Source organism: Saccopteryx leptura, chromosome 4 (genome assembly GCF_036850995.1).
Source record: "Saccopteryx leptura isolate mSacLep1 chromosome 4, mSacLep1_pri_phased_curated, whole genome shotgun sequence".
Classification (NCBI taxonomy): domain Eukaryota; kingdom Metazoa; phylum Chordata; class Mammalia; order Chiroptera; family Emballonuridae; genus Saccopteryx; species Saccopteryx leptura.
The window spans coordinates 48,347,673-48,373,454 of NC_089506.1; the positions used below are offsets into that span (position 1 = coordinate 48,347,673).

A 25,782-nucleotide genomic window follows, 5' to 3' on the forward strand; every position below is an offset into this window, starting at 1 on the left:
CTGTAAAATCACTGCTAAAAGTTAGTATTTTGAATTTTAACACCAATTTGAAAAATATATTAACATCTACAACCGGTAATAAGATAGTAAAAATGCTTTCTAACAACTACTTTTAACTTGAATTGTGTACTTTTTCAAAGTGGGTACATTGTGTACATAATATTGCTTACATTTTTGTGATTTATTTGTGTTCTTCTTACATGATTCCACTAAATTGTACAACAGGAACCTTAACTTCCAAAGTATCACAAAGAAAATTCTTTTTATCATGTAACAAAAGTATTCTGGTTAGAAATATGTGTATTATTCCCTGTATTAACAATGATTTATCCACAGTCTAGCAGAGCTAATTTTTCACAACAGTGCGAATATTTCTCAGAATTTGCCTAACAAAATTACTTTGCAAAGTTAGATACAAAGAGGTACTAACTAGTTCATGGGACTTAGAATCACACTAACCTGGGTTAATCGTAGATTTTATACTTACAAACTGTGTGACTTCAGCTCTCTTACTTAGTCTTGCTGAACCTCAATTTCCAAACTCGTCAGTACACTGGGGCTAGTAACATCTCCCTTCCATGTTACTACTACCCCATTTAGAGATAATGTTTATAAAGTACTTTCCACAGGGCCCAGGTAAGGCACATATTTAATAAAATAGAACAAAGTAATTTGCTGCTTTATGAAAATAACTTTGAATAAGCTAAAATAAGTATCAGGGAAAAAAACAATGCAACTAGAACAACAAGGGAAATCCTTTTCTCACTCTACTATTTATGGAAAACAATAATAAAATTAAGGAAGCATATACTTCTATAATAAGAAATTAAAGTTATTTATCTTAGAAGATATCTAATTTTTCAACACACTATAACTTCTTGTGAGAGTTTTATTGCTTTACCTCTTACATTTAAATCTTTTGGGGGAAATTTTGGTTCATAAACGCAACATGAGGTAGGGACCCAACTTTATTCTTTTACATGTGGCTACCCAGTTGTTCCACCAACAGTTGTTGATAAGACTATTCTTACCTTCACTGATTTATCTATGAAAAATCACTGGACCATACAATCATGGGGTTTTTTCTGGATTCTCGATTTTATTGACACTCCTTATGCTTATCTCATGCAAGTACTACACAGTTTTCATTACGAGATAGTTCAGTAGTACATTTTGAAAGGGTAAAGGTGAGTTCTCTAAGTTTATTCTTTAGTTTCTAGATAGTTTTCACTATCCTGGCTGTGAGCTCTCTAACTTTGTTCCTTTTTTTCAAGATTACTTTGGCTATTCTGGATCCTTTAAGTTTCCATATAAATTTTAGTATTAGCTTTTCAATTTCTGACAAAAATAAAGTTTGGGTTCTGATAAGAACTGCACAGAATCTGAATACCAATTACAGAAGTAATGCCATCTTAATAGTATTAAGTTTTTTAATTTATGAATGTGAGATACTTTCTCTTTATTTGAATTTTAATTTTTTTCAAGAATTTGTAGTTTTCCCAGGACGAGGTTTACACTTCTTTTGTTAAATTTATTCTAAGAATTTTATTCTTTTGATGCTCCTGTTAACAAAATTTTAGTAACTTTATTTTTGGATTTTTCATTGGAAGTGAATAATAACACAACTGATTATTTATTTACTTATTTTTTTACTTTGCATTCTGAACCCTTGCTAAAGCTATTTATTAATTATAATAGCTTCTTAGTAAATTTTTAAGGATTTTCTACATACAACATGCCATTTGCCAACAGTGATTTTCATCAATGATAGCAGTATGCTGAACAGAACTGTTGGTTCCAAAAGTGGATCTCTACCATTTAACTTTCGGAGTAAATTTTATCAACACATAAGTTACTTGAAATTGGAAGAATGAAAAGACTATGTAATTTAAAACTACAGGAAAGTTTTATGACTATCAAAAAATTAGGCTTTCATCTTTCTTTAAAGAGGAAAAGAATAAAATCTCTTTAGGAAATTAAACAGTGAAAAGTTTTTAAAACAATAAAAAAAATTAATTTCCTTGAGCAACACTAGAATCTATGTAAACACAATAAATTAAACAAATTACTTTCCTTGACCATACTAAATGTTACTTTTGATAATTTAGTGTTTTCTTTTTAACCATTGGCACAAAAATTACATTGGTATGTCAAAATTCAATAGTCTAAGGATTCTGGTTATTCTTAAGAAGTAAACAAGATCTTTAGAAAAATTTCTATAAGTGGCTCGATGTATGTGATAAATAATACCTAGGATCATCCATAAGTGTTTTTTAGTTTATTAGTAATTAACATGAAATATCAGGCAAAAAATATTTTAAGTGCCAGTATAGTGCTCATTTTCCCATCTACAGGAAGGCTGAATTCCTAAGCTAATTTCCTCAAGAGTACTCTGCCTGACCAGGTGGCGCAGTGGATAAAGCATCAGACTGGGACGCAGAGGACCCAGGTTCAAAACCACAAGGTCGCTGGCTTGAGCAGGGGCTCAACAGCTTGAGCACAGGGTCACTGGCTTGAGCATGGGATCATAGGCATGACCCTATAGTCACTGGCTTGAGCCCGAGGTCGCTGGCTTGAGCCCAAGGTTGCTGGCTTGAACAAGGGGTCACTCGCTCTGCTGTAGCCCCTTTCCCCCAGTCAAGGAACATATGATAAAGCAATCAATGAACAACTAATGAGACTAAAGAGACACAACAAAGAATTGATGCTTCTCATCTCTCTCCCTTCCTGCCTGTCTGTCCCTCCTCTCTCTGTCTCTGTCACACACACACAAAAAAAAGAGTACACTGACATTTTCTTTGAAGTGAATTGTCTATAACATGAATTTAGTCCTTCCTCACCTTTACCTAATACGTTAATCTTTTCCTTTATCATAAACTGTTTTGACCCGTTTCACATTATGCAGAATAAAAGAGAAATGGATGTCTTCTCGGAAATCTAAAAGGGAATTGTAAAAATAATATAAACAAAAATCTGTTTTTGATACTTTACAATTTATCATTTTCATAAGCTAAATATTTCACTTCATGTTTACTAAGTTTTCTACTTCTTAATTAAATCTTAATGTATTCATTCTGACACTTGCATTCAGATCAGAACACTTAAAACACATAAACTACTACACCTCTTCTTCTACTTCTTAACTTAATTCTATCATGTTTTGTTTCCCAAAAGCTTTATCCTCCTTACTTTTTAATGTCTCATTATAAATACTAATTTGCATTGGTTTGTGTATCTTTTAAATTTTTACATAGCATAAAACTAACCATCTCAACCATTTTTAAGTGTACAGTTCAGTGGTATTAAATATACATACATTTTTGTGCTACCTGCTACCATCACCACCAATACATTTCCAGAATTCTTTTCATCCTGCAAAACTGAAACTCTATATCCTTTCCAGTGGTTTTCAACTACCAGTGTGTGGACTAGTGCCAATCCCTGGAAATTTTGTGCCAGACCATGAAAGCGTTAACCACCCTGATATTGTATGAAGATTACAAACATCAGCGTGATGAACTCTTTTGTGAAGCAGCATGAAATTTCTGGGGCACTAACAGTAGAAAACCACTGCCATCCCCCACTCCTCCCAGCTCCTGGCAACCACCCTTCTATTTTCTGTCTATGAATTTGACTACTCTGGGGACTGCATGAGTTGGAGTCATATTTATCCTTTGTGACTGGCTCATTTCACTTAGTATAATGTCATCAAGGTTCATCCATGTTGTAGCACGTGTCTGCAATTTCTTCCTTTCTTAAGGCTTAATAATATTCCATTGTATGTATATATCAATTTTGTTTATCGATTCATTTGTCAGTGGACATGGGGGTTGCTTCCATCTGTCTATTGTGAATAATGTTGCTGAATATGGGTGTGCAAATATCATTTCAAGACCCTGCTCCCTTTTTTTTTTTTAATAAATATCCAGCAGTGGTGATTCTAAGGATAATTTTTTGAAAATTCACTTTTTTCCCACAGCAGCTGCACCATATCACACCCCAATCAACTGTACACAGGGACTCCAATTTCTCCACATCATCACCAACACATTATTTTCTGGAGGTTGTCTGATAGTAGTCATACTAAGGGCTGTGAGGTAGTATCCAATTATGATTTTGATTTGCATTTTGCTAATTATTAGTAATGATGAACATTTTTGCATGTACTTATTGGCAATTTGTTTATCTATCTTCTTTGGAGAAATGCCTATTCAAATCCTTTACCCATTGTTAAGTTAGGTTGTATGTTTGTTTTCCTCTTGAGGTGTTGGAATCCTTTATATATTCTGGATAATATTCCTTGTCACATATATACACATATTTTCCCCTATTCCGTGGACTGCATTTTCACTCTGTTCATTGTATCCTTTGATGCACAAAAGTTTTACATTCTGAAGTAGTCTAATTTACCTTTAAATATTTTTGACTGTGATTTTATGTCATATTCAAGAAATGATCATACAGTCCAGTGTCATCTGATTTTTCCTGTGTTTTCTTGTAAGAGTTTTATAGCTCTAGTCCTTACATTTATGTCTTTAATAAATGTTTGGTTATTTTTACATATGCTTTAAGGTGGGGCCCAACTTCATTTTTTTGTTTTTTATCTATCTCTCCATCCATCCATCCATCCATCCATCATTTTTGCTTACTCCTTCTACCTCTTTCACCCATTCTCAAAACTCCCCTCTCCTAGTACCATTTTTAGAAAAGGCTGTCCATTCCCACTGAATGGTTTTGACACTGCTATCATGTTCATTTCGCCATATAAGCAAGGGTTTATTTCTGGGCTTTCAAGTCTATTCCACTGGTCTATGTGTCTGCCAGTACAACACTGCTTTAATTACTGTAGTTTTACTATAATTTTTCAAATTAGGCCCTGGCCGGTTGGCTCAGCGGTAGAGCGTTGGCCTGGCGTGCGGGGGACCCGGGTTCGATTCCCGGCCAGGGCACATAGGAGAAGCGCCCATTTGCTTCTCCACCCCCCCCCCTCCTTCCTCTCTGTCTCTCTCTTCCCCTCCCGCAGCCAAGGCTCCATTGGAGCAAAGATGGCCCGGGTGCTGGGGATGGCTCCTTGGCCGGCCTCTGCTCCAGGCGCTAGAGTGGCTCTGGTCACGGCAGAGTGACGCCCCAGAGGGGCAGAGCATCGCCCCCTGGTGGGCAGAGCGTCGCCCCTGGTGGGCGTGCCGGGTGGATCCCGGTCGGGTGCATGCGGGAGTCTGTCTGACTGTCTCTCCCCATTTCCAGCTTCAGGGAGATACAAAAAAAAAAAAAAGAAATTTATATATATATATATATATATATATATATATATATATATATATATATATATATATATATAATTTTTCAAATTAGAAAGTGTAATCTCTCAAACTTTGTTCTTTTTATTTTTTCCAAAATTCTTTTGGCTATTTGGGGTCCCTTGAGATTCAATATGAGTCACTAGATGGATTTTTCTATTTCTCCAAAACTCTACTGAGATTTTGATAAGGACTGCATAGAACCTATAGACGGTTTGGGTAGTACTGAGATCATAACAACATTAAGTTTTCCAATCCATGAACATAAAATGGCTTTCCATTTATTTGGGTTTTCTTTAATGCTTTCAGCATCATTTTGTAGTTCCTAGTTTATTATAGTATCCAGTGTATAAGTGTGAAAATGTGGGGTACCAGAAATATTGTTGTGGGCTTAGCAATTATGACTCTGCCAGTACCACCTCTGAGGTCATTAACCTAGACGTTTATCTCTAGGCTAATTCGTTTTTTCTTGATGGGGCAGTAAGTGATCTAGAAAACCAAGTAAATAGTTATAGCTCTCCCCTCTGAGGCCCTAAAAGCAGGGCTTCCATACTATTAAAATCGTCACACCACTGAACCTTTACTCCACACAATTCAACTCTACTCCTTTTATAATATTGATGTCAAATGAAGCCCAATATAAATATTCTTACGAAAAAAGGAATATACTATCAGGACTACTCTCTGCTCATTTAGTCTGATGCTTCTGATAGTAGCTAAGTCAATAATAATGAGTATTTTTGATATTACATAACAAGGTGGATATTTTTCAAGGGAATTCTTAATACATTAAATTTGATGATTTTTAAACAGCCCTACTTTCCTCATGAGCTAAAAAGTGAAACAGAAGGCAAAAATTCAAAGACACCACCTGAGCTGTCAGGCCAATGGCCTGTAGTTTTCCAACACGGAATCCAAACAAGCAGGAGAAACAACAGTTCTATGCAACTCTGGTAGTTTTCTTATTAAGGCAAGGCACTGCTTAGCACAGTGTAGTAGTGGGGTATCAGATTACCACTACAGTAGTGACTCAAGACAGAACTAAAAATTGCTGAAGTCTACATTTCTGTAAAGTTAACCTTCCCCCAGGAAAATGCTACATAATAATATTAATACTTTCTGCTATGCAATACATATCATTTGCTACTCAACCTGATGTATAGTTAACTGCTCAGTTACCAAACTATTCTTTAAAAGAATCACACAGAAATGAGGAATGTACAGAATCACATAAGTTCATCACAAATTATATAAGACAACTGGCTAACTTCCATCATAGCTTTCATTTTAAGAGAGTTGAGTAAAACATCTTTCAGTAACAAATGCTTTACCAATTTGGGCACATAGAATGAGTCACAAAATTGAAAGACAACCAAGGACACTATCCTTCATTCATGAAGTAATCACATTTACTTGTGATTCTACCACATAAGAATGTCAGTTTCTCCACTGTAGCAGCTTAGTCCTTATCTAACACACAGCCGGCATATTATAAGTATCTACGGAATAAATGAATTCTCATTAATTCTTGACTTCTGGCATTTTCTAGCTGGGATCAAGAAACTGCCATGTACCTAAAACCTCAGCAGGTCTTACTATTTTGCTTTTCATATCCTGTTTAAATCTTCTGATAAAAAAAGTTTTTCTGCAAAACAAAATGACATTTCAATGCAACTCAGCCATGAGAGAAGAAATGTAAATTAAAATAATATTTATTATTCTAACTATATAGTACTTTCTGGGTTCGTGTTGAAACTAAAAAAGGACACAAACAAAAATAATGACTCTTCATGCTATTTTCTGGCAATCTCAAACAATATAATTTAAGCATATTACTCATAACCACTGCACACTAAATCTTACTGTAACATTGTTCAGTACAGACAATTAACTAAAGCAGTTTTGTAACAGATATTATCCAAGGGTTTTAAGTTCTTCAAAACAAAAAGAATATATCATAAGATAAATCTAGCCTGAATAATGTCTCACAACAAGAATCTCAAGAAAATGTTATATGAGGCTTCAGATCACTGTTTTAAGAATCCTTACCTACCACAGTTATTGTACGTTTTGAATTATAATTAAAGATGCTCTTTTCTATTACAAAGCCAAAACTCTCTCAATAACAACAACCAAAAAAATGAAACAGGTATCAGGAAATAGGTTTAGAATGTGACTAATTCTAGGACTATATTTCCTAATTAATATAAGAGAACAAAAATTTCCATGTACATTCAGCTTCCTAAAGAAGACGAAACAAATACATAGCTATGTTATAGATTCAAAACATGCGAGTCGCTGAAGAAGTTAAAAATTGTTTTAAATATTCATAGATAATTTCAAGATTATCTCCATATAAAAGAAAGAAAACTTACAGAGAACGTTGTCCCACTGTTTGATGCTACAACATTATGAACTTCCTCATTCAATTTTACTGAAAGCTCCCAGTTAGTCACTTGAGGTTTAACAATAGGCACTCTGAAGTAGAAAGAAAAAAAACAGTTCATAATTTCAATTTTTCTCTCTCGGTAAATTTATCTTCTTTTGACATTAAGTGTACAGAGTAAAAATGCCCAAGACTGTATTTCAGAACATTTTATTTTAAAAGGTTCTATCGTTGAAAAAAACCAGAGAGATTAAAACACACACACAGACACTCCAAGGGCAACAGCAGTCCTTCTAGGATAATGGCGGTACCACCATCTACTCAAAGTACCATCATCTGTTCTATGAATTTGAATTGCTTTATTTGTGACAGTCCTTCAAATATTACTCAAGCAATCAATATTAATGGCTTTTTAATATTTGGTTAATATTTGCTTACTGACCAAGAATATTTCTTAAAATTTACAATACTAGTCTTTTCTTATTTCTATTGGGTTTGCAAAAAAACTGCACGTAATTAACATATTCAACTTGGTGAGTTTGGATTTATTCACTCATTGACCATCACCACAATCCATATAATATACATTTCCATTACCTCCAAAAGTTTCCTTTGTTTTGATAAGAATACAGTATCAATAATGCTGGCCTTAATACACAGGTTTTTTCTTATGTATGATCAATATCATATGGTCCAGAAAAATTGGATGAAGCAACCAAAGACAAAAGCATTTTTAGAATACAAATATTCCACACATTTTTTTAAATTTACAAAATTTGAATGATTTTGGAATTAAACTAATTTAAGTATGGCCTGTTTACATTAGTGATAGTTGTGATGTAATATATACTAAACACTAAATATGTAGTATCAAAAGTTTGACTTAAGTTATAGTTCTCAAAACTGTTACAGGTTATGCTTTAATTTAAATGCCCCCCCACCACCACCACCAATTTCAAAAGGATTCTCTGCATATTCAATTTTTTTTTCTGAAGTGAGAAGCAGGGAGGCAGAGACAGAGTCCTGCATGCACCCAACCGGAATCCATTCAGCATGCCCACTAGGGGCGATGCTCTCTCTGACCCTCTGGGGCATTGCTCTGCTGCAATCGGAGCCCTTCTAGCACCAGAGGCGGAGGCCATGGAGCCATCCTCAGTGCCCAGGCCAACTTTGCTCCAATGGAGCCTTGGCGGCGGGAGGGGAAGAAAGAGAGAGAAAGTAGAGAGGGAAGGGTGGAGAAGCAGATGGGCGCCTCTTCTGTGTGCCCTGGCCGGGAATCAAACCCGGGAATTCCACATGCCAGGCCAACGCCCTACTGCTGAGCTAGCCGGCCAGGGCTGCATATTCAATTCTTTTAAAGAGTCATAATCACAAAAACTTTGAATAAAATCACTTCTAGACATAATGTCTAATGGAGGATAATTAATCATTTAGGTGAACGTGTATTCAGCCCACTACTTCTTGATGTATTTCCTGAAGATGAAGAAATGTTTTAAATAATATAGAAGTAAAAATTAAAGTAAAAATCAATAGTAATGCACACTGTACGCCTGGAAGATTCTGTTTGGTAATTTGAAGAGGATGGTTTCAGAAGAGAGAGCTACATGCCTGAGAGCTGCAAAGAACAGCAGGGGAGCACAGGGAGGGGAGGAGGGAGAGGAAGGCGCAGCGCAGAGAGGAGGGCAGGAGAGTCCTTGGGTGCTCCAGCTCCACCTCTGTATTCACACTCTATTCCATGGGACATTTGTTAGTTTATGTCTGTCTCCCCTGTTGGCCTGTGAGCTTCTCAAAGACCAAGATCATGCCTTATTTATATATATCCTGCCCCCAGCACAGGGTCCAGAAAAAAAGGTTGGGGTAAGAGGAGAAATAGGGAAGAATTTGAGAAGCAACTAGTATGTGCCAAGCATTTCACAGGAGAGCGTGTCACCCAATGGACACAGCATGAGCCACTGAAGGAGAATGAACCTGGAGCTCCTAGATCACAACCTGGCTGCTCTTGGACTATGCAAATGACCTCACTAGACTTTACTTTGTCACCTTCAACTGAGGTTAACACCCTGACACTCAGGGGTATTGTGATGACAGAAATACAATACCCTCACAGCTAGATTGCAGTGCAACATAGCATTCTCAAATCTTTGCTATCCTCCATAATTGGGATAATTATCAAAAATGACTATACTCCCTAACCTAGATTGTTCCAAGATTTCTACTTCACATCAGGTTAAATCTTATCTTACCTACCATTCAAGTTCCTTAAAAATAAGACCCCATTCTTTGTATCCATTTTTACTTCTGATTATTCTCTGACTTGGTTGAGCCAAGTGCTTCAATTGCTTCACAAACCAAACCCAGCCAAGCTAAGATGAACAAGACAAATAAGAACAGTGGTTACAAACTCACACTCTGGTGACTTCCAGTTTGCCATTAATTAGTTTGACCTTGAGCAAACTATTCAAGTTGCAGTTTCCTTATATGTAAAATTAAGATAATCACAGTATCTGCACCATAGTGATTATGGTGGATTAAATTCAAGAAGCATTCATTTTTATTATTATGATCAGTCCTACTCTAGGTCTTATACTCTTGTTTTACCTCAGACCTGAAATCCCTTCAAAGAAACCGAATTCCTTCTCTCTGTTTCTCAAACTAAAAGATTTTTTCAAGAAGAATATTCTCTCTCTCATAAACTGTTCCCTAATTATAGTACAAATTTCAGTGCCTTTCCTTCCACTTAACCTATATTATATTATAGGCTTAATATTTTCAGAGTTTAATGGCCCAATGGAGGGAACTCTCTCAAATAAATGTGAAGGCCAATTTTAGTTATGCAAGAAGCCTCCGTCTCCAGAGGAGCAGGGAAACTGTTGATCCTGACATCCTGTTCGAACCCAAACGCACTTTCCCACAGAAAGCAATCTTGCAGATGGTGGGGAGATATAGTTGCCTCTCTTCAGAACCCTAACTACTATTTATTTTTCCATTCTTTTATTATGATCCACATCTGTTTCGTATATGTTATGACCTGCCCCAAGAGGGAACTTGCAGCACAGGCTCTTTTGAGTTAAAATGTTGAGGTCTCATCTTATTCTCTTGCTAGCAATGTCCCGAGGAACTCAGTTAATCTTTTTGAGTCAAAATTTCTACAATTGTAAATTATAGATCAGAGCAAAGTTGGTGAGATAACAGGGGCAAGCCATTGTTTCTTCTCAGCACATAATCCCTGAAGTGACACTTTTCTAAAAATTTCTTTTATGGGGATATGTTAAGTAGGATATAGGAAGGAAGTTTCACTGTGAAAGCAAAACCTGAAATACCAGGAAAAGACGGTCAATGTGGAATCTTTAAGAAGTCGCTCTTCCACAAACAAAATCTGCTCAGATTCCTTCTGGCTTCATGTAAAAGAAAGTTTCCAAGTCGTTTTATTGTTAAATAAAATGGATGGGATTGAGTGCACGTGCTCAATACAAATATCAGTAAGCTCTGCCGGAGAAATAAACTATAAATAAATAGACATACCAACCTAAAAGTACATGTGTTCTGTTTGTGCAGAATTATTGAAGCTACATTAAGAATGACTGATATCAATTCTACCAGCATAACCGTGTTAATAGTAATAACTATCTAGAGTTACATTTTAAATTTTTTAAAAAAGGATCGCATTTATCCACTAAATCCAAAATAGTCTGAGAGAAGATTTTTAGAAGTGACTCTCTTAAGGGGGGGGGGGGGACTCTTGGAGCTTCACTCCTCTCATCACAGAAAACAGCTGCCTTCAATGAGTACGTGTCTAAGTGAAAGCAGCTTCATCTGATCCAAAATTTCATCTGTACAGCTTATTAGTTACCTGCAAAGCTAATATAATTCAAGCTACTACTTCAAAGCACAAACAACCCCCCCAAAAAAAACAGTAAAAAGAAATTCACATAAATAGCTACTCACAAAGCAAGCCAAATAATAGCTCTTACCCAGACCTGTCTGCTTTGATTATCATCAGCCAGCCAGAATGACTATGCTCAATAAAACCAAAAATTTCTATATTTTATGACAAAAACTGTCTGTTGATTGTCACAAATGTTAATGCTAACACACATTTAGCTTACTGAGATATTTTAATAAAAAAAAAGTACACATAATACTAACTCAAATACATTGCTATTACATGTCATTCTTTTTAAAACAGATTTTATGTAAACATACTAACAGCATCTTTAGTTAGCAGGGATTATTAGCATCTCAAAACCACATTATCAGACACTCAGAAAAGCTGGTTCTCAACTGTGCCATTACCTATTTAGGAGTGAAATACTGAGTTAAAACAATGTTAGTGGTCAAAGAATCATTAAGCAATCCTTCATCATAACTTTCACAGTGGGTGGTCTGTAAAATGATCAAGAATAATATGCTGCATTCCATAGCCACAGAGGTCAGCTTCTGCATACAAATCTTTGCAGGAAGAAAAAGGCCTTCAGAAAAGTGGGCCATTCATCTGAACCAAGTTCAGAGCATTTCCAGCACGGTGAAAAGATATGTTATGCAAGCACATAGATGTATTCAGTGTGGGTAGACAGAACCAGCGACATGGAGACTACAAAGGAGCCCTCCCATGGCTCATGAATAAGTCGAGGAAATGATCAGAAAAAAAAAAGAGAGAGATGTTTAGACAGATGGCCCACTTTAAATGCCTGAGACAGGGCATAAGCAATTTTAATGAAACTTTAGATCCAGCATAGGAATTGTTTCTTATTTCCTCCAGGAAAAAAAAAATCTAAAGACAAAAATTAATCAATTCCCTTAAAAATCCATTTTTAAGCAAGTAGGGATGGAGGAAGAGTCACAAATACAAGTTTTATTAGTGCAATAAATTCATATAAAACTCTTCACAGAGCCATCAGCTATCAAAATGAATATAAAAAGCATGGAATGAACAGATAAAAGGAATTTTAAACAGAAGTCTACTGCCAAACCAAACAAAAATCTAAGCCTTATTATGTGAGAACTTAACAACACTCCAACATTCAAGTTTATCACTGCAGAAGAAAGATAAAAGCAGCATTTTCAGAGAACCTCTTCAAAGCTAGAAACTGTCATAGTGGAGGAATAGAATTCTGCCTATACACAATTTAAAATGTGTACATTTGAATATGTAAGTCCTCGTAGAAAAGCACGTATCACAAAATAGTGCCTAGAAAGAGTTGGGGAATACGCCCACGTTTATTATCATTAGCATAAAAAATTACAGAGAAATAACAACTGAATCTAGAAATGAATAATAATGTTCTCATAATCTTACGTATTTTCATATTATGCACACTCTTTTTCCTTCCTTCACCAATCAGGTTCTCAGTTTAAACTTAGGGCACAACTGGTCAGGATAGCCATCACCTATCAGGCCCAGTGTCTGATCAATCACTGACCACAAAAGCTATGTGACTGTACACCTTGTGCCTCAGTTTCCTCATCAGTAAGACAAAGATAATAAAAATACCTAACTCACATGTTGATTAAAGGAGATAAAAGGAATTAAATGCTTGAACTAGTGCCTGGCACAAAAATGCTAAATACGACTTATCATCATCATCGTTGTCATAATTTGTTGCAATGACATCTGAAATCCCCCTCTAGTATTTCAACCCTGTTTTTTTAAAATATTAATATATAATTATCACACAGGGAAAGCCACAAATCTTAAGTCCCACAATTTACCTTTCAATTATCAATTAGACTAAAGCTTCACAAAGACAGACTCCAAAAATATGTACTCTAATGAGTGTTTTTTTTTCTGACCAGTATAATGTTCTTGAGGCTGAGTCAGGTTGAATAGTCCGTTCTGTTCATATTGCTTGGGAGTACTCTATTGTAAATACAAGCACACTAAAATCGGCTCATCCTTTAGCTGAAGGATGTTCAGGTTGATTCCAGTTAGAGACTGTTATGAAAAAAATCTACTATAAACATTCTTTGTACAAGTCTTTTTTTGAGGACATATGTTTTCTCATGGGTAAAAAAATCTAGGAATGTAAACAGTAGGATAAACATATTTAATTTTATAAAAACTTCCAAAGTGTTTTCCAAAGTATTAAAACAAATCTGTACTCCCACCAGCAATGGAATTTGCTCCACACCCTTGCCACCATTTGGTGGTGTCCGTCTTTCTCCTTCTAGCCAGGCTGGCGGCTGGGAAACCACATCGCATTATAGAACATGAGGGCTTATTGGCTATCTGCATTCAAGCTTTTGCCCATTTTTCACTAGGATGTTGACTTAATTATAATTTCTTTGGGGGAGTTCTTTATTTTGGATAGAAAGCCTTCGTCAGAATTATTTATTGTGAATATTTTCTCCCCTTCCATGGCTTGCTTATTTTTTTTAAATGTCTCATTGTTAATTTTCTTTAAAATATCTTACCTTCAGCATTTTTTAAAAATTAATGGTCCTAATTTTATTGAGCAGTTTTAGGTTTTCAGAAGAACTGAGCAGGAAGTATAGGAAGTTTATACATGTCTATATATCCTGAGGTGACTCACTCCTGACACAGTGTGCTTAACATCTGGCATCAGTGTATACATTTCTTACAATTGATGAGCCAATGTTGACATGATATTATTAACTAAGGCCCGTAGTTTTATATATGATTCACTCTTTGTGCTATACATTCCACAAGTGTGAACAAATGTATCAGGACATGTATCCACCATTAAGATATCACATAGATTAAATTCACTGCCCTAAAAATCCTGTGCTCTACCTATTCAACTCACTCTCCCTAGCCCCAAATCCTTGACAACCATTGATCTTTACTGTCTCCATAGTTTTGCCTTTTCCAGATGTCATATAGCTAGAATAACACAAAATATAGCCTTCTTAGATTGGCTTCTTTCACTTAACATTATAAATTATATTTATTTCTTAATGGCATACTAGAAGTTCAAATTTTAGGAATTAAAATGAGACATCATTGTATCTTCTAAAATGATGGAGACTTCTTTAAGAATATCTCTTCTCATAATTATAAAATATGTTTGTATGACTGTTCTCAACTTAGTGACATGAATGACCCCTGCAAGTAGAGCTATAAAGAGTTACTGGCATGGCCCTGGCCGGTTGGCTCAGTGGTAGAGCGTCGGCCTAGCGTGCAGAAGTCCCGGGTTCGATTCCCGGCCAGGGCACACAGGAGAAGCACCCATCTGCTTCTCCACCCCTCCCCCTCTCCTTCCTTTCTGTCTCTCTCTTCCCCTCCTGCAGCCGAGGCTCCATTGGAGCAAAGATGGCCTAGGCGCTGGGGATGGCTCTTTGGCCTCTGCCCTAGGCGCTGGAGTGGCTCTGGTCGCAGCAGAGCGACGCCCCGGAGGGGCAGAGCATCGCCCCCTGGTGGGCAGAGCATCGCCCCTGGTGGGCGTGCTGAGTGGATCCCGGTCGGGCACATGCGGGAGTCTGTCTGACTGTCTCTCTGTCTCTCCCCGTTTCTAGCTTCAGAAAAATACAAGAGTTACTGGCAGGTAGAAGTGGTCCACATATGTGATCCAGTATTCTTCCCTCTTTTCTTTCCTTTCCTGCTTTTGAATGTAATATAAAGTTAAAACAACTGAGAGAAGTCCTCGTTCCTATAAAAATGGCATAAACTTTTTTTAAGTTACAATACGTAACTTAAAAAAAAACTGAAAACAGCCCATTGACATAAATTCACATCATAAATTTAACCCATCTGAAGTATACAATGCAATGACTTTTAGTATATTCACAGAACATTGTACCCATCACTGTAAGCATTTTTAAAATATTTTTATAATCCCCAAAAAGGGAAACTTAGGACCTTTTAGCAGTCACTTCACATTTCCCCTCCAATCTCTGCAGCTCTGTACAGCTACCAATGTACTCTCTATTTCTATCAATTTGCTTATTTATAGGCATTTCCTATAAATGGAATCATAAAATTTGTGGTCTATTGTGACTACCTTATTTCATTTAGCATAATGTTTTCAAATTTCATCTGTGTTGTATAAAGTATCAATACTACCTTTGATGAATGATATTCCATTATATAAAGATACAAGTTTTTATTTACTATTATATACATCCAAATATTTCATGAGCATTAATGTTGTTACCACTGTTCGCTTATTATGAAAAATGCCACTCTGAACATTTGTATACAACACTCGTGTGGACACATGACTTCACTTCCCTTGGGTAGATACCTAGGAATAAAATAGCTGGGTCATGTTGTAGTGTCTTACATTTCAAGGGCCTGTCAAATTACTTCCAGATTTGTAACACTTTACTCATAAATCTCCTTTAGGAATGTATGAGGGTTCCAATTTTTATATATCCTCATCAACACCTTGGTTTTTTCTGTCTTTATTACAGTTGCCCTAGTGGGTGTAAAGTAGTACTTCACTGTGGTTTTAATATTTATTTTTCTAATGACTAATGATGTTGAGCATCTTTTCATGGGCTTATTGGCCATTTGTATTTGGAAAATTTTCTGTTCACTTTTTTGCCCATTTTAATTGGATTATTTATCTTTATTACTGAGTTATGAGTTCTTTACATATTCTAGACAAAAAAGCCTATCAAATTTATAATTTGCAAGTATTTTCTCCTACTCTGTATGTTGATTTTCACTGGCTTGATGCTATCTTTTTTAAAGCACCAAAGTTTTAAATTACAATGAAGTCCAATTTATCTGTTTCTTTTTGTTGCTAGTACTTTGGAATCTTACATAAGAAATCATTGCCTAACCAAAAATAGTAAAGATTAACTCCTGTGTTTTCTTCTAAGATTTTTTAAATTTAGCTCTTACATTTAGTTCTATGATTTTTTAGTTTTTTGTGGGTATCATATAGGGAGAGAGTAAATTAATTCTTTGCATGAGAATATCTAGTTACTTTCGTAGGATTATTGAACAGGTTATTCTTTACTCATTGAATTGTCTTCAAACAATTGTTGGAATCAACTGATCTTAGTGTAACAATATATTTCTGGACTTACTTCTATTCAACTTATCAAAATCTCTATCTTTATGCCAGAATTACTATGTAATGATTACTATAATAAGTTTTGAAAACAGGAGGTACGAGTCTCCAGTTTTGTTCTTTTCAAGACTGTTTTGGATATGCTGGGTCCCTTGCATTTTCATATGAACTTTGAAATCAGATGACTATTTGTGCAAAAAGAAAAAAGAGAAAGGAAGAGGAGGGGAGGGAAAGGAAGGGAAGGGAAGGGAAGGGAAGGGAAGGGAAGGGAGGGGAGGGGAGGGGAGGGGAAGGGAAGGGAAAGGAAAGGGAGGAAGAAAGAAAGAAAGAAAGAAAGAAAGAAAGAAAGAAAGAAAGAAAGAAAGAAAGAAAGAAAGAAAGAAAGAAAGAAAGAAAGAAAGAAAGAAGGAAGGAAGGAAGGAAGGAAGGAAGGAAGGAAGGAAGGAAGGAAGGAAGGAAGGAAGGAAGGAAGGAAGGAAGGAAGGAAAGAAAAAGAAAGAAAGAAGAAAGAAAGAAAGAAAGAAAGAAAGAAGGAAGGAAGGAAGGAAGGAAGGGAGGGAGGGAGGGAGGGAGGGAGGGAGGGAGGGAGGGAGGAAGGAAGGAAGGAGAGAGAGAAGGAGGGAGGGAGGGAAGGAGGGAAGAGGGAGGGAGGAATTCACCAGTGAAGCTATCTAGCAATGGAGTCTTCTTTCTGTTAAGTTTTGTGATGACTAATTCAATCTCTTTCAGGTCTTCAGATTTTCTATTTCTTCCTTAGTCAGTGTCGGTAGTTTGCATCTTTTTAGAAATTTCTCCATTTTATCTAAGTTATCTGATTTGCTGCTATACAGTTGATCACATTATTCTCTTATGATCTTTTTAATTTCTGTAAGATCAGTATGTATACCTGCTCTTTATTTAATGACTTTAGCAATTTGAACCTTTGCCCATTTTCTACTGGCCAGCCTATCTAAAGGTTTGTCATTTCTGCTACTGTCCCAAAAACCAATTTCTGCTTTTACAATTTTCTCTATTGTTTTTCTATTCTCATTTATTCCCACTTTAATCTTTAGTATTTCCTTCCCTCTGCTTCCTTAAGAGTTTAATTTGCTTTTCTTTATCTATTTTCCTAAAGTGAAAGATGAGGTGATTGATTTAAGATTATTTCTTATTTTTTTATATGTGTTCACAGCTTTAAATATGCCTCTAAACAGTGCTTTAGATACATTTCATATGTTTTTGAATATTATGTTTTGTTTGCATTCATCTCATAATACTACCTAATTTCTATTGTAATTTCTTCTTTAACACACAGGTTATTTAGGAGTGAGTTGTTTAATTTCCTATACTTGTGAATTTCCCAAATTTTCTTTACTGTTGATTTCTAATTTCATTCAATTGTGGTTGGAGAACATATTTTGTATAATTTCAATCCAGTTAAATTTAATAAGACTTGTTTAAAATGTAATGAGCTTTGTTTTATAGCTTAGCATTAATATAGTAGTTATGGTCAGTCCTGGAAAAGGTTACATGTGCCCTTGAGAAATTGCATATTCTGCTGTTGGATAAATTGTTCTATAGATATCCACTAAATCTATGTGCTTTATAGTGTTGTTCAAGTCTGCTATTTCCTTGTTCACCTTTGGTCTAGAATGTGATATATTAAAATCTCCCAAGTATCATTGTTGAATTGTCAATTTCTTCTTTTAGTTATTTCAGTTTGCTTCCTATATTTGGGAATTGTTTGACTGGGTACATATACTGTCAGCAGGTTCTTAAATAAAGTTGCTTCATTTAATGTCATTTTGTTATAATGTTGATGATGAAAATAAATGATTCCCTGCTGGGGCCACTGTCTGTATGGAGTTTGCATGTTTTCCCCATGTCTGTGTGGGTTTTCTCTGGGGCTTCAAGTTTCCTCCCACATCCCAAGGATGTGCACATGAGTTACACTGACCTGGCCTGTCTAAACCGTTCCAGTCTGGGTGAGTGTGGGTGTGTGTAAGTGCATGCTGCAATGGAAGGGATGTGCACATGAGTTACACTGGCCTGGCCTGTCTAAACCGTTCCAGTCTGGGTGAGTGTGGGTGTGTGTAAGTGCATGCCGCAATGGAAGAGATGTGCACATGAGTTAAACTGACCTGGCCTGTCTAAACCGTTCCAGTCTGGGTGAGTGTGGGTGTGTGTAAGTGCATGCCTCAATGGAAGGGATCCTGTACACGCTGGTTCCCATCTTGCAACCTGAGCAACCCTGAACTGGAGTAAGCTGGTTGGAAAATAATTATCTTGTTTTATTATTAATTTTTCCAAAATAAATGTATAACTCACACTTATCTCAAAATTTAATTATTAGAAGATTTTGGGTCTTTATTTAAAAGTCTGGAGATGTTTTTTGTGACTAGAAATATTTGGAATGCGATAGGAACTTAACTCTTGTTTGTATCAATTAATTTATGATAAATTTGATTTTATTATATGTCATTTTGCTTAAAGTCAGTTTCCAAGACTTTTATTGGTAGACATCAAGTAAGGATTTACTCTACATTCATAATTGTTACAGCTTTCTGATGAATTGACTCTTTTATCATTATTGAATATCTCTAATTACTTCCAGTAACAATTTTTGTCTTAAAAATTTTTGTCTGACATAAGTATTATAAATATAGTATTTGTCTGTAAGTCTTTCAATTTTTTTATTTTAAACCTACAGTGTCTTTAAATCTAAACTGTGTCTGCTTTTGATTAGTGTGCTTAATCCATTTACAGTTAATATAATTACTCATCAGGTAGGTTCCCTTTTGCCTTTTTTCTTTTTTCTTTGTGTATGTCATCTTTTTTGTTCTTTAGATCACTCCATTAATGCCTTCTTTTGTTAAATTTTTACAGTGTACCATTTAAATCTTCTTAATGTTCTATTTACTATTTTGTCAAGCAATTTTTTAGTGGTTAACCAGGGGATTACAATTAGCACCTGATCTTTAGACACTCTAGTTTAAATTCATGCTAATTTAATTGCAATAGCATACAGAAAATTTGCTCCAATATAGCAATTTCCTCTGCCTTCATTTGTCTTTATATTGTTATACAAAGGATATCTGTATATATTGTGTGCCTAACTTAGATTTATAATTATTAATTTACGCAGCTGTCTTTAATTTAAATCAGAAATAAAAAGATGTTACAAAATAAAAATATATTTATATAGTATTTTATATTTACCCTACCAGTGCTCTTTATTACTCATGTATTTTTAAGTTTTTATTTAGTGTCCTTTCATTTCATTCAGAAGTAACTTTCTTTCATATTCCTTGAGGAGTAGACCGACCAATTACTTGGGAATTTCTTAATGTCTCCTTCATTTTGAAAGGATAGTTTAGCTGGATATGGAATTCTTTATTGACAGTCACCCTCCACCCCCAATCACATTATATATGGAACCCATTCTCTCTGGGCTCCATGGTATCTAATAAAATGTGAACTCTTAATCTTATCGAGGATCCCTTTTACATGAAGCGTCATTTTTCTCTAGCTGCTTTAAAAATTCTTTTTTGTTTTTGGCAGTTTAACTCTGATGCATGTGGGTACAAATCTCTTTGAGCTTAATTGATATGAAGTTTTCTAAGCTTCTTCACTTTGCAAATACATTTTTTTCATAAAATTTGGAACTTTTCGGCTATTATTTTTTTAACAGTCTTTCTGCTCCTTTGTCTTTCTTTTCCTCTACTTCTGGGACTCTCAGCATGTATATGTTGATGCACTGATGATATCCCATAGGTCTCTGGGGCTCTTTTCATTTTTCTCTCTGTTCCCCACACTGAATAAATCAACAGCTATACCTTCACATTTTCTGATTATTTCTTCTGCCAGCTCAGATCTACTTATGAGTCCCCGTAGTATACTTTTTCATTGTAGGCATTGTAGTTTTACCTCTGGAATTTCTATTTTCTTTTTTTAGACACTTCTATCTTCCTATATGTATTTTTTGTTTCATGAGACATGGTTTCTATTTAATTTTTCATATCTGGTTTGCTTTAGACCTTTGCACATATTTTTAAGAGGTCAAGGTCATTATATAATGAGCAAACCATTTGGGCCCCCTCCTGGACAGTTTCCATTTACTTTTTATCTTGTGAATGGGTCATACATTCATGTTTTTTTGTATGTCTTATATCTTTTCATCAAAAACTTGATATTCTAATAATGTGGCAAACCTGCAAATGATATTTCTCCCTTCACCAGGACAATAATTTATCCTTTTTCTCTGTTTTCAGAGTTAATAATTATCTTTTAAATGTCTTCCTAAAACATTCTATTCTAAGCTTCTTAAAATTTCCTCTACTGGAAAATGGTGACCTTTGAAAAGTGGATGGTAAGCACATTGGTCACCGAGATAACATTGATCTCGAGGACCAAAGTTCTCTAGATCCAGGGCTACTAGTTACACATGAGCACTCAAGATAAGAAATTAGTCTGACACACTGTAAAAAGCCAGAAATTATCACAAGCATTAAATCAAGAATCAGAGACTTAACAAATACACATACACTTGAAAAGTTTCAAAAAGAGGTAAAATAAAAAGGTAGTTTTAAAGAAAAAATGGGCATCTCAGTTTATTCTATATATTAATGAAAAAACTTTAGCAACTGTAAAATGGTATAGTAGGATATTTAACTTCAATGCTAACATATTCAGAAATGACAATGCTTTCAAACAACATAAGTTAGTAGTCTCTGCTCTTACTTTTCTTACAAATTTCATTGTGTTTTTTAGAAAATTCCAAATTCCTAAAATTTATTCACAGAACAAATTTCACTGAAACTATTATTTGAGATAAAGATGAAAAGGTAGCAATATAAAGAGAAATTTAAATCTATTCAATTCAAAGAATAAAGATTAAACGTGCATTTCATCTTTAGTAATCTATTATTGAAAAATTTATTTTAAGAAAAAGGTAGTACTAATGTAAGTAGATTAACAGATATTAATAAACATAATGCCTAAATCCATCTCCTAGAAGGGATTCTTAATCTCATTGTAGTACATTATTTCATCTATCATCAAATACATACATTATTATGATTTATACACAAATAGAGAAAAAAGCATTATACTGAAAAATCAAGTAATATATTCCAAAGATGTATTTTTTCATTTGCTCCAATACTATTACTCCTTGAAATGTTTACTTATCTCACTGACAAATCTCTATAAACTACCTTTAAGTCCTTTTTTAGATCAGAGCTATATATACTGCTTACAGAAAATTTTCTTACACAGATCGGCTAACTTGGATTTTTAATACTAATCTTTGAGTTATGTAAATTATTTGATATTTTATTATGATTGTAGTGATAGTGTTTAGTTTTGATTCAAAAAATCAAAAATTTCATTATCCTATAAAACAAATCTAGAGTTCAAAGTATGTAAGGGGGGGGTTAAACAAAATGCAAACATTTAATGCAACATTAAGCATGTGAATAAAAACTTGATTGCCTAAAGAAAGCATGCTATGCTGTTACCCTGGTGACAGGTTAAAAAAGGGATTGTGAGCTGAATAGCTGTATGATATGAAATTAAAATGTTTCACATTGAACAATCCAAAATGAATTGGGAAAGGTTAGAGTAGAGGAGAGAGAAATCAATTCTCCAATGGCAATGGTGAATGGGAAAGAAGTATGAATAGGATTTGCCAGTGGGGTGCAACAGCTGCCAAATATCCTGCAGCCAAAGAATTACAATAATACTGATGAAGTGTGCAAGGGCTTTTGGAGTCATTGCAGGGAACAGAGAAATTCTCCTGCAATAATGAGGCTATTTTGTCTTCCATTCAGCTCTTATCGTAGAATTAAAGAAAAGAAAAATATTTTAAAATGTAATATTTAGCAAAAACGTACAAATATGACATCTCATCCACTTAATTAATATTTTGTGTTTAATCTCATATAGATTTGTTTAATCTCATATAGATTTATATAATTTCATATAAATTATCCAAGATAGTTTAATTAAATAAATGAAAATATCATAATAGAGATAGTAAAAGGCAAGTTTAAAGGAAAATTATTAAATTGATGTTTTCTCCCTCTTGCTACTTTTAGGGGATTTATTGCTCAAATAAAAGTAGATATTTTCAAAGGCACAGTATGGATATGTATGTTTATGATGATATGCCCAAAGTACTATTTTTTATTATACAGTCAGTTATTAAAATGTCAACTTCATTGTTATAATGAAGTAGCTAATCTGAGAAGAAATATTAAACAAGTATAATATAAAAACTGTGTTTTATTGCCATAGATGGTGAAAATGTGTTAATAAGTAGATATGTCCTTTTAAATTCAGAAACATTTAAGTAAAAGAGTTAATACAACAATATAAAAATACTTGCTTTTACTTGGGAATTATTTTCATACGGCCTTTTTTTTATGTTTCTTTTTCAAGTATATTAAGATCATATTCCAAAACAAACTTTTATCTTCTCATTTAAAGCTTAATAATGGATAAATAAATTATAATTCTAAAACCAGGAAAGGAGATGTGTTAAATAGCAAGAAATAAAGAAACAGATAATTGCATCTGTCAGGTAAAAACAGCTAAAAAATTGATTATCCATTTTATCAGGAAGCCAAATGAGGAAAAAAATGTAATACAAATGTAGACACAATGACTGCAATTCAAGTGAACATAATTTCCCATTATGCTACCGGACTAAAAGAGTAAACTGATGACAGACTGTGTAGCCAGTCAAGATACTTGATATGTTCTACAAAGTATGAGCTCAATGTGGTGATTATACACTGACTCCATACACCCAGAGTAATCCTCCACAAAAGTGGCTGCTTCATTTAAAACTTTTCAGTCTGAAATATTTTCATCAGCATAACAGTTGCCCATAGTGAAGGTGGTTCCTTTTCCTGAGTCTTTAACATCTGCTCAAATACTAGGAGAGAAACTAGAAGGTTAAAGCAGAGACCAGAAAGTACAAGTGTCTGTCTCATGCAATTCAAATAGGATCTAAGCTGAGAAAGATTTCAGGAATCATCCAATCCAACAGTGCCATTTCTCGGAGGAGGAAACTGGAGTCAAAAGTTGAAGCATTTGCACAAGAGCTTGTACCACACTGATACTTGGCAGTGGCACTGGGACTAAAATCCTGACTCCTGATACCTCACTCAGTGCTGGTTCCACTGCCCAGGCCAACCACTGGGAAATTTCAGTGTCAGGTGAAGAAGCCAAAAGAACCAAAGATGATCGTATCTTCCTAGTCCGAATGACTAAATAGAGGAAATGCAATAAAATAATATACAGAATTCTGGGTGCCCATCTACAGTGGTTAAGAGATGTGGGGTGGACACACACTCTGTTATGCCAGGAACCACTAATATCGCATACTAAATTTAACTACCACCTTCCACTACACAGCCATTTTAAAATTTTTTATATATAATTTTATTATTCACCTGTTAACTCAATAATATGGCAACTATGAGCTAGTTTTCAGCAGTTATATTCCCTGGATCATCCCTACATACAGATGTGATTAACTGAAAAACAAGGAGACCAGAGACATGGCCAGAGGTGACATAATTCAGTCTACACCATTGCAATACAACTGTCCAGTTCATCCACTCGACATTCTTGAAAACTGCTTCTGTCAAGGTCTCCTATGACCTCCACACTGTTAACCTCAGTGGTCTATTATCATTCTTCAGAGTTGATATATTTCACTTGAACACTCCTGCTTCCTGATATCCTTTCTTCTCTTGGCTCTCTGAAATCACCCTGCCTACTTTTCTACCTATCTTCCCTGCTATTTCTCCTCAGTCTCCTTTGCTGATCTGCCTCATCTCCCTACCCTGTTCATGTTGAGTGCCTCTGCATCTAATTGGTCTCCTGACTTTCGCTCCTGCCTCCATATCAGTCATTTACAACATAAAGCCACAATGACAACCGTAATACAAGACACATCAATCTCTTCTTTGCTCAAGACCCTGCAATGTCTTCTATTTTACTCAGAGTAAAAGTCTAAGTCCTTACAATAGCCTACCTAACGGAATCCCGCTCTGCTCCTCTATAGCTTGCTTCCTCTCCTCAACATGCATTAGCTTCCTTGCTGTTTCTCAAACAGGCCAGGTATACATTGACCTCGGGTGCTTTGCATTTGTCTCCTCCGACTGCTTTGTCTGTTTCTGTGTAATGGTAAACTCAACGAGGGTAGGATTTTTTAAAGTCATTTGTTCCCTGCTAAAATCCCCAAGTTTTCTAACTCAACTCTTACGTAAAAGACATGTAGTTATATTTAATATCCATATCTGATTCTCTTATTAATTAAGAAAGGGAAGGATACCTCCTTAACATAAGAAAAACTATTTCAAAACAATAGCCAGCAAACCTGTTGATGATGAAACACTTAAGGCATCCCAGTTAGTCAGGAATAAAACAAGCATATATCATTGCCACTACCTTTGAAATAGAATCTTTGTAATTAGAGACTTTTTACTAATGAGAGAGGGATAGCTAGCTAAAATTTTACGGACATTATGTTAAGTATTTTATATCTCATTTGACATTGACAAAAACTCTTTGAGAACTACTATTATCTCTACATTACAGATATGAAAACTATGCCCTTGAGAGGTTAAATAAATGATCCTAAAATAGCTAGGGAGAGGCAGAACAAGGGAGAAATCCAAGTATCTGACATAATAGTCCATGTTCTTAAACATGAAACTATTCTGGATGTTCTAGCCATAGAATAAGACAAAAATAAATAGTTCACAGAAAGGAAGGTGTGGAATTACTATTAGAAGTTGTAGTAGTCAATTTAGTTTATTAGTTACTCTCTACTTGAAGTCAAAATAATAGTCCAAGGCAATCATAATAATCCAGTTCCCTCTCCAATGATTGGTTCAGAAACGAGCAGATTTACATCTGGTCACTGAGAACTGAGAAGCAGCTGGCCAGGTAATGTCTGGGAAAGGTTTCCACTTTTAGAGGTAAACACCATCCTCTGAACCTATCTAGATTGGACTCCTGGGACTTATGCAGCTGTCCTGCTATCACGGACGTGTGATAAAGCCCATACACAGAAGACAGGAAAGCTAAGGGAACTGCAGAAGAGTGGCATCAGCGGATGAACACA

The 25,782-nt window shown here is 35.2% G+C and overlaps 1 protein-coding gene across 2 annotated transcripts in view; it reads right to left on the reverse strand.

Annotated features, from left to right (window-relative positions):
* Positions 1-25,782, reverse strand: part of PCCA (propionyl-CoA carboxylase subunit alpha) — a 446,596-nt gene that overhangs the window by 138,913 nt on the left and 281,901 nt on the right. For both annotated transcript variants that reach the window (XM_066380610.1, XM_066380609.1), the window contains exon 19: positions 7,673-7,775. In XM_066380610.1, coding sequence (XP_066236707.1) covers positions 7,673-7,775 — 103 coding nt within the window. The remainder of the gene's footprint in view (positions 1-7,672; positions 7,776-25,782) is intronic.